The 9,988-nt window shown below is 41.5% G+C and overlaps 1 protein-coding gene across 1 annotated transcript in view; it reads right to left on the bottom strand.

The window, feature by feature from the left end:
* ADAMTS19 (ADAM metallopeptidase with thrombospondin type 1 motif 19) overlaps nucleotides 1–9,988 on the bottom strand; it is a 179,871-nt gene that overhangs the window by 35,463 nt on the left and 134,420 nt on the right. The window contains exons 15-16 of the mRNA XM_015426577.1: nucleotides 9,504–9,624; nucleotides 6,753–6,833 (exon numbers count right to left, since the gene is read on the bottom strand). Coding sequence (XP_015282063.1) covers nucleotides 6,753–6,833; nucleotides 9,504–9,624 — 202 coding nt within the window. The remainder of the gene's footprint in view (nucleotides 1–6,752; nucleotides 6,834–9,503; nucleotides 9,625–9,988) is intronic.

Genomic DNA, 9,988 nt, shown 5'->3' with positions numbered 1-9,988 from the left:
GGGCTTGGGGGAGGGAGGGGGAGCCAAGGATTGAGGGCCCATAAAAATTGTGTGTGGGGGGCAGGCCCCGTGGTAGCTACGGGCCTGACTCCTCAAGGAGAAGTAGGTAATGGTGTTGTCAGGGTACCTTAGCTGAGCTTAGAGCATATTGGCAGTTGGGTTCCATCCAAGTGGCTGCATGATCAATTCCCTTCCTAATAAGGGGATGTCAGTTGCAAGTACTGGAACCTGACTCAGCATGCCTGCCAGGTGATACCCATGTTAGGAGGCTGTGCCTAAGCAGGCTATAAAAAGGGAAGAGGAAACAGTAACAAATAGACTTTTCTGGAGATGCTAAACACTGCTGCTGCTGTAAGAAGTGCCCAGCAACTTTATGTATATCAGGGGTGTCAAACATAATGCTTGGGGGCCAGAACCGGCCCGTCCAGGGCTGTTAAGCACAGTGGAACAACCTCATCTGCAACAGTCAATCAGCGTGGGTGCGTCTGCCCAGTGCTGCACTGCTGGCTCTCCAGTCTGCCCATACGGGTTTTCCTCTGCATGGGGCCTTGCAGTGGGGATAGACCAACTTGGAGCTTACTAGCTGCTGTCCTTTATACAGTTTCTATATCTGGTACCTGGCATTACATTTCATGGCACACATGGCCCAGCCTGACAAACTGACATTTATGTCAGATCCAGACCTCATAACAAATGAGTTTGAAACCTCTGATGTGTATTGTTTATTTTCTGTAATTAAAGTATTTATGTTACCACAGTGGCTTGCCTTATTGAGCATCCTTTGGCTACCCAAATCCATTAGGAAAAACCCTTGCCTCAGACAAGAAAATGGGTTCTGGCAAAACAGCAGCTTGATTTTATCCATGTTTACTTGGAATTAAGACTCACTGGCATCCATAGGTCATTCTTAAACAAGCATCCATAGGCTACCAGCCTTTATGCCTGGAAAGAGAATAACTGTGTTGTATCACCTTTCAGTCTACTGCTTTGGCAGTAGTAGATCTAAATATTTCTGTAAGGCATACGCAAATATCAATTGAGCGTGACAAGCCTTGATACTCATAATTCTTGATAATTTTCCAAAGTATGTTTTCAGTTTCTGTCAGGTATTTATTTTATGTTTATTTAAAACTAAAATGGAAGTTTACATTCGGACTGCCAGTTTTTCTGCTCTGATATTTAATTGATCCTGGGATAACTTATGGCAGATAATGTCTCTCACAGAGACTCCATTTTAAAAGTTTTTTTAAAACTTTAAATTAAACATGCTTAAAACACTAGCACTCTTGCAACATTTTGTTTATTTAACAGTCTCTGATAACTAACACCTCTTGCTCTGAATTATTGCATCAAAATGTCTGTGCTGTGGCAATCTTGAGTATGCTGTTCAGGTGAGTATTTGTAGGCTGCAAACCTACTTTTGATTTATTGAGATTCATTACAGAAATCTCATGCTCAGTGTTCTGAGCCTAGGACCCAGGGGAAAACATGAAATGGCTGGGCATTGTGAACTTTTGTACATTCATGTGCTGGTCAAGAACATGAGAAGGCATTCTAACACAGACTGAGGGCTACGATTCCTATGAGGCTATACAAGAGTTGAGAGACAGCAATGTGTGGTAGTCAGTATCAGCCTACTATCTGGGAAGTCTATGTTCAAAATCCCCAGTCTACAAAGGAAATGTCCTGGGTGCACTTGGTCTGAACACACACTCTCTCCGTAATCCACACACACTCAGCCCCGTAGCCAGAAATTTTGGGTTGGTGGGGTATGGGAAAATTTTGTGGGACAGCAGGGGAGGGGGATGAGAAAGTGGAGATGGGGAGGGAGAGGAGAAGACACACACCTTCCCTGAACTCCAAGTGGCGTGCCACTTGGAGTTCCGGCACGGGGCAGCCCCTGCTTTAAATACACCCTTTAAATGTTGTTTCTCAAGAGGGGGCTGCCTGTGCTTGAACTCCAAGTGGTGAAATTTGCTGTTTGAAGTTCATGGAAGGCATGCAGCCAGCAGCCACTACTCTCTCTCACCTCCTGCAAGATTTAAAGGGCCTTCCAGTTGATTGGTGGGCCACGTGCTCCTGCCAATCAGCTGGATGGCCCTTTTACTATCACAGGATGGGAGGAAGGGGTGAGGAGGAGTGAGGGAGGTAGAGGGACAATAGCTGTTGTCGGGCGTGCCTCACATTTGTGGGGGTGGAGCCCCTAAATGCCCAACTGTAGCTACGGGCCTGAATCCACCTCACTGGCTTGTTGTTATTACTGAGAAAGACTCGATCATGAGGGCATGAATACAGTGAAAAGGGGGAGGCAAACTGAGTTACACCCAGGAGAGCCACAGCATAACCAACCCAACAAAACACACTGTAGCAAGGCACACAAAAGCTCATACCTTGAATAAAACTTTGTTGGTCTTAAAGGTGCTTTGTATTTCTCCTGTGCGATTGAAGTAGCTGAGCAAAGCAAGGCAGGAGGAAGGGGAGGAGCATCAGTCAATGGAGGGGAAGAAAGGCTTGCCTTTGTCTCCTGGGTGATTGAAGCAGCCTGGCCAGGAAGCAAGCTCTGGCTTGTTCCCTCCTTCCCCCTGTAAGGAGGACGGGGCAGAGCCTCGGCCAGTGCAGGGAACAGAAGCTTGCCTATCTATCTCTAGTGTGTGATCGAGAGTCTGGTAAAGCAAGTTGCAATGCAGCAGCAGCAGCAGAACTGGAGAAAGAAGCAGGAGACAAGCCAGTTCCTTGGGGGCCAGATAGGAACTCTCTGAGGACCTGATGTGGCCTGCAGTCCACATGTTCAACACCCCTGTGATAAATGATTAAGATAATACCCAGGTTTTAAGGAAGTTTTAAAGTTGGTGTAGAAATTTGTTTAATTGTTAAAGATGTAATCTCATTTATTTTTATTAGACTATCACTGAATATTCGGAAATATTTTGTTTGTTATTTCAAAGAGAGAACTTATTCCTGAATACTGCAGTAATGTTTTAATTTCTGCTTCTATATTTGAACAATGTATTTTATTAATAAAGTTGATTCAACTCGTTGTATGCAACTATTCATGATATTTGATAACTTTTGAAGAATTTACACTTTCCCTTACTCTTTTTCCCTTTCGTATCCCATCTTTTTTTTAATCAATTGGAATAAAAGAAGTATGCATCCTATATATATAACTCCCTTATGTATTGGCCATTTCCACCTCTCCTATTGGCTGTGCAGTGTGCTCCATCAGCCAGTGGCCCATCAACCACCACTCAAGAGTACTTGCGTGCCATTGGCTGGGGACTGGGTCACTCCTCTTTTCCACCCACTGCTAGCCTGGATGCTCTTCCCTCACAGAATAAACTATCAAAACAGCTGTCTCTCCTGCTTGGATCTTGTGGGACTAACTTTTCCCTCAGTGGTTTTTGCTAGGCAACCGAGCTTGGTTCTGTTATTAAATGGCAAAGGAAGGAAGCCCTTTCCAGGCCTTTGTGGGGAACTCATTAGGACCAGTCCTGACTAGGGTTGCCAGCTCCAGGTAGGGAAATTCCTGAATATTTTGTAATGGAGTCTACAGAAACCAGAGTTTGGGGAGGGGGGAGGCCTTAGCTTAATAGAATGCCATAAAGCCCACCCTCCAAAGCAGTAATTTTCTCCAGGGAGGGAGAGATCTGTTGTCTGGAGTTCAGTTGCAATACCTGGCGATCTTCAGGCTCCACCTGGAGGTTGGCTACCCTAGTCGTAGCAGTTAGCGCTTCAGAGCAGGGTCTGCTAGACCCATGTTCTTGCTGTGGAAGTTGAGTGGGTGATTTTGGACCAGTCACAGACTTTCAGCCTAACCTGCCTCACAGGGTTGTTGTACAGATCAAAAGGGGGAGAGGAGAATGATGCAAGCTGCTTTGGTCTTCACTGCGGGGAAAACCTGTACTTTTCCTCCTGGGGAACCACTGCTGCCAATATCCCGGTGAGGGCTGGAGATCACTCAGAATTAAAACTGATCTCCAGATGGTAGAGATCAGGGGCAGATAACAGTAGGTTGATGGTTGGCTGGGAAGGAGATAGAGTTGCCACCTCCAGATTGGGAAATTCCTGGAGATTTGAGGGATGAAGCCTGGAGAGAGTAGGGTTTGTGGAGGGGTGAGTTCTCAGACAGGCACAATGCCATAGACTCCATCCTCCAAACAGCTGTTTCCTCCTGGAAAACTACTGTTGCCAATCTCCAGGTAAGGTATGGAGAGCACTCAGAATTATAACTGCTCTCCAGATGGCAGAGATCAGTTCCCCTGGAGAAAATGGTGAACTCTCATTATCCCCTGGTGAGGTGCCCCCCCCAAGACAGCCAGTGTGACATAGCAGTTAGCGCTTCAGAGCAGGGTCTTCCAGGGTCTTCTCCCTCTCAGGTTCTTCCTGTGGAAGCTGATTGGGTGATTTCAGACCACTCACAGACTTTCAATGTATCCTACCTCACAGGGTTGTTGTACAAATCAAAAGGGGGAGAGGAGAATGATGTGAGCTACTTTGGTCTCCACTGTGGAGAAAGACTGTACTTTTCCTAGGTAGAGGCTACCGGGAGGGGGGAAGAGATGGAAACCTGAAGTCAGAGGGACAGATAATGGTACGTTGATGGTTGGCTGGAAAGGAAATAGGGTTACCACCTCCAGGTTGAGAAATTCCTAGATATTAGAGGGGTGGAGCATGGAGAGGGTGGGGTTGGAGGGGTCAGTGGGTCCTCAGACAGGTACAATGCCATAGACTCCACCCTCCAAACCAGCCATTTCCTCCTGGGGAGCCATTGTTGCCAGTCTCTTGGTGAGGGCTGGAGATCACTGAGGATTACAACTGCTCTTCAGATGGCAGAGATCAGTACCCCTGGAGAAAATGGTAAGCTCTGTGTCATTATACCCTGCTGAGATTGCCACAGCAAATTGACACTGAGTGCTCAAGGCCAGGGCACCCGCCCAGAGCCTCTTTCTAGAGCTCGTTGTATTTATTTCCACAACTGGCCTTATTTTTAGTTACACATAATTTTCTAAAGGGGAAAATTCTGCAATCAATCCATAAAATGTAAAGAATAACTATTAGTAATTTTTTCAAAGTTTCTTCCTTTTTAATTTTTTTTAATTATGCAAAAAAGAAAGCCTGTTCTTCTCAGTTTATTTTGGAAAATATGTTTACATTAACTCTGCTATTATGTATCAGACTTAAAATATCTGCTGGCCAAATTTATGATTCACTGGACAGACTCTTTTGTGTCTTTCAGAAGCAAGTTCGAAAACAAAAACCATATTTGTTTTCATCGGTTAGTTAGCTTTCAGTTTTCTAAACCCACCCCTCAGTTACTTGAAAGTAAATAAAACTGCTATGGCGGGGAGGGTGGGATAAAAAAATTAATAAAATAAAAAATAAATAAACGTATACCGTGTTGAATACTCTCATTTCCAAAAAAGTTACATCTCTGAAAGTAGGTTATAAGGAAAAGTAAAAAATCCATTCACATGCTGCAAATGCACATACATTTTTTTTCTCCACCCCAGCTTTTACTGAGCCTATTTTTCTATGGAAAGATTAGATAATTTTTCTTAGACTATAACATAATTGTACAGTTATATCCTAGTGTCCATTTTCAATGGATCACTATGAGGCTGCATTATGTAAATACCTTGTATGCTATAGCCATGAATGTAAAGTTCAGCAAGGAAAATATAGTTTCCTAACAAAGGATAGAGTAAAACTATTACATGGTCAACAGACAACTTCAATTATTAGAAAGTAACAGTTATTTTGCCATCTGGGATATTATCTCAATAGCTACATTTAAAAACATTAGCACTTTTTTCAGGGATGTGTACATCTTCTCAGCAAGGATATCTTCAGATACTCTCTGCTATTTAAACCCAGACTCAGGCTGAAAAGGAGGCAAAACAGTATGTGTACACCCTGGCAGCTGCTGAAATTGATGCCTGGTTCCTACCATCTAGCCCTTTAAGCGCTACAACTGTTGACATAATGGGGAAGTTTGGATATCTTCAGAAATACCACATATTAATTAAACCCAAGCTAAACAGTGAGAGCCTAAGGCTCTTGCCTTGTGGTTCTTAGCCTGTGGCCCTAATGAAGACACAAAGCCTGGGATGAGTCCACCATTTTCTCCAGGGCTAGAGCTTATTTTAAAGCCTACTCCATGGTAGTGATGGTGAGGAAGAAATAGCATTTCTCTGCCACCATTGCATCCAAAAAGTGTAATCCTGGACTTCTCCATTGGATTTCTGATTTTGGCTCTGTTTCACACCAATGGTCCTACACCTGGGGTTCATCTACACACCTGACATTGGCTTAAGTTACAAAAGGGAAGTTGAACATTAGGAGAAACTTCCTAACCATGACAGCAGTTTACCTAAAACACTGGGTGATTTGTCCTTCACTGGAGCTCTTCAAGCAAAGGTTGAACTGCCATCTGACAGTAATACTCTAGCTTTGGGTTTCCTACATTGAGCAGGAAGATTATCAGTTCCCTTCTAACACTATAATTCTATATACCTATAAAAATAGATCAGTATTACTGTTCACATAATACAAAGGGTATCACTTTCCCATCCAAATCTAATTGAGAATGCTCAGACAATTCCCTGAAACTATCTAGTGTCTTCAAGAAAACATGTGACTTGGTATATATTTTAAATCCTTGCTTTTGCTTAATTCCATAAAGAATAAAATAATGTTTAGCTTTCATTTTTGTATACATTATGTATATCAATTATGGCCAAAACACAACTTACCCAAGTAGCTATGAGCTGGTTTTTCCTCCACAACTTTGATTCTTCTTGCTCCTGCAGGTATCACCAAAGCTTCCACGTAACCTTATTACAAGGTAAAACATGAAGAACATAACTAAAACCATAGGCATTTGATTTTTTAAAAAATATACTTTCCACTTCTGATTTGAACTTGCTTGTTCATCAGTTTTTGAACATGCTAGTCCTGCTTTAGTCTGAGTCTCTAGTACCAGAATACATGTTTTGATTTTAGGACTAAAATAACTGTCTTACTATTAGAACAAAGTTTGAGTCCAGTGGCACCTTTAAGACCAACAAAGTTCTATTCAAGGTACAAGTTTTGGTGTACATGCACACTTCCTCAGATACATTGCAATGGAACTTAACGGTCCATACATATAGGCAGAGGGTGAACAGCAAATCAGCATACAACATAATGAAGATGTTTTAACAGATGCAAAGACCGAACTGGAATAACAAGCTAAGTTTATATGGTCACCATTTGTTTGGATTTAATTACTGTGGGAAACACAGTAAAGCAAATAAATATGTCAAGAAATACTAATGTGTAAATGTACCCTTCTTAACTGTGGAATGCTAAGAGTAATTAACAGAGATCCTGTTGTTACACTCCATTCATCTCCTCTCAAGCATGGAGGTAACTAACAGCATTTTTTTCTTTGAGGTGGGGTGAATGGTTGCACAGTGTTATGTCTCCTCTGTCACCAGATCAGAGAAATAAATTTCAATATTCATTGCATTACATTACAGTCACTATTCCAATCTACTATTCCAAATAACAATTACACTAAAATAAAGAGGATGTATAAGTATAACCCCTCTTGGTGAGAATATAGATGTAAAAACTGAATGAGTTTAGCCTAGTAGTGAGATTAAAAAACCAATGTCCCTGTTAAGTCCTGGGGGGGGGGGTTGTTCTGAGTGTTGTAATAACTTGTAATTCAGCAATTTCTGTTTCCAGTTTGTTCCTGAAGTTTCTTTGCACTAAAACAGCTACGTTGAGGTCACCCACTGAATGTTCTGGAAGGCTGAAGTGTTCTCCTACAGGTTTCTCAGTCTTGTGATTCTTGATGTCAGATGTATGTCCATTTATCCTTTGGCGTAGGATTTTACCTGTTTGCCCTATGTAAAGAACCAAGGGGCATTGTTGGTATTTAATGATATATACAATGTTAGATGATGAGCATGTGAATACGTCTGAGATGGTGTAGTTGATGTTGTTAGGTTTGGTGATTGTGTTGTCTGGGTGTATATGGCAGCAAGGTTGACATCTGGGTTTATTGCAAGCTCTGGTACCAGTTTCCATGTTCAAATAAATATTGTATTATTGTGGGTTAGGAATTGTTTGAGATTGTGGGGCTGTCTGTGCACAAGAAAAGGTTTGCCTCCCAGTAATTGTGAAAGAGAACTGTCATTATCCAGTAAAGGTTGTAAGTCATTGGGCATTGAATGAGGCATTGAAATGTTTTGAGTAGAGAGCTGTATGTGACCACTAGTGGTGTTCTGTTATTGTCTCTTCTGGGCCTGTCTTGCAACAGGTTTTCTCTGGGTACTATTCTGGCTTCTGTTTCCTGACTTCATCAGGTAGATACTTTAGTTCCAAAAAGGTTGGTTGTAAATCCCTCAGGTGAGAATCTCTGTCTGTGGGATTGGAGCAGATGCAGCTGTAGTACAGAGCCTGGCTGTATATAATGGATTGTTTGGTACATTTAGGATGGTAGCTAGAGGCATGTATCTAAGGAAATGTGTGTGCACACAAAAGCTCATACCTTAAATAAAACTTTGTTGGCCTTAAAGGAGCCACTGGACTAAAACTTTGGTCTGCTGCTTCAGACCAACACAACTGCTCACCTGGATCTGTCTTGCTATTAGACTTTTTCATTGTAATTTGACAGTTTTCTGCCCATGCTAAATTGTTGCTGCATGATGACCACCGTTTCTTTGTCCCCATATTCCTCTCAATGGTGATTGTCCACTCATGTACAAATACCAGTTGGACAAAAGACCCAGTAGAGGACTAGGCATGATGTACTACTAAGCTGAATTAGTATCTCATGTGAGTTCCAAATTCCTCAGGAAGGCACATGATAGTTTAACTTTAATGTTCTGCACTCGTTTTGTTTATTGACTATTTAATTTTAGCTTAGATTTTTGTTTTCAGAGTAATTCTTGAAGGGATTGTCCATATAAATATTCTGAAGTAGTAATATTCACTAAAATCTGGACAATCAATATTTAGCCTTTCAACAATTTCATACGAAAAATCAAGCTCATCATGTCATAATCTTAAATAAAAGTATATAATCAATATGTGTCCAATAATCTCTCTTTGGATATTTGCTCTTCATATTTTCCCCCCTTCATTTAAAGGTTGAGTGATGATGAGATACTAATCCAGGTAAATATTTATGTTCATACATAGTAAATAACTATATTTTGGTATTATGTATCCAAAAGTATGCAGTAGGGTTTACGAAATAATAGTTTCCATTTGTTCCTAATCATGCTTTTCTCAGGATTAACAAGTTTCAGATGTGGTAAACATAAAATGGTTTTCTGTGCAACACTACTTGCCATGAATGCTATTCTATAATTTCATCAACATAAAAGTCAGGAAACAATTTCTCCACTGAAATATGAACATTACTTACCTACCTACTACCTACCATCTATCTAACTAGCTACACACACACTTTTCAGAAGCATTAATTGGTTAAGAAAGAAGTAGTTTACCTGTTCCTCGAGTGTGATTAAAATCTCCTTTAACAACTCTGCATGACTTCCCATCCCCATTGCAGACACCACAGTGATCTTCCCATGCTAAAGATCCTAATATGCCATCACATCCAAACTTCTGAGATAAAAATTAAGAGTAAAAACATTTTACACAACGATCTAAGGAGCAAGGAAATCTAAAGTTTTGCTGGTAGTCACCTCTGCTGATTTTAGACCAGGGAAGCCATTTTCATTTATTTTTCTTTCCTATGCTTTTGGTAGGGTTGCCAGACACCCCCCAAAGTGTGCAAAAAATCATTTTTCTGGCTCAATTAAAGCCTACAGGAACCATCATAGTCAATAGGCCCCATATGCTATAATGGAGAATTGATCCAGGGGTATCTTGGGCTCTGGGGAGGCTGTTTTTTGAGGTAGAAGTACCAAATTTGCAGCATAGCTGCTGGTGTCTCTCCTAAAAACAAAACAAAAAACCCACAACAACC

This window comes from Gekko japonicus, unplaced genomic scaffold, assembly GCF_001447785.1.
Source record: "Gekko japonicus isolate JY-2015 unplaced genomic scaffold, Gekko_japonicus_V1.1 scaffold1511, whole genome shotgun sequence".
Classification (NCBI taxonomy): Eukaryota; Metazoa; Chordata; class Lepidosauria; order Squamata; family Gekkonidae; genus Gekko; species Gekko japonicus.
The sequence above is the reverse complement of the archived record's forward strand: the minus strand, read 5'-3'. Positions and strand labels throughout refer to the sequence as shown.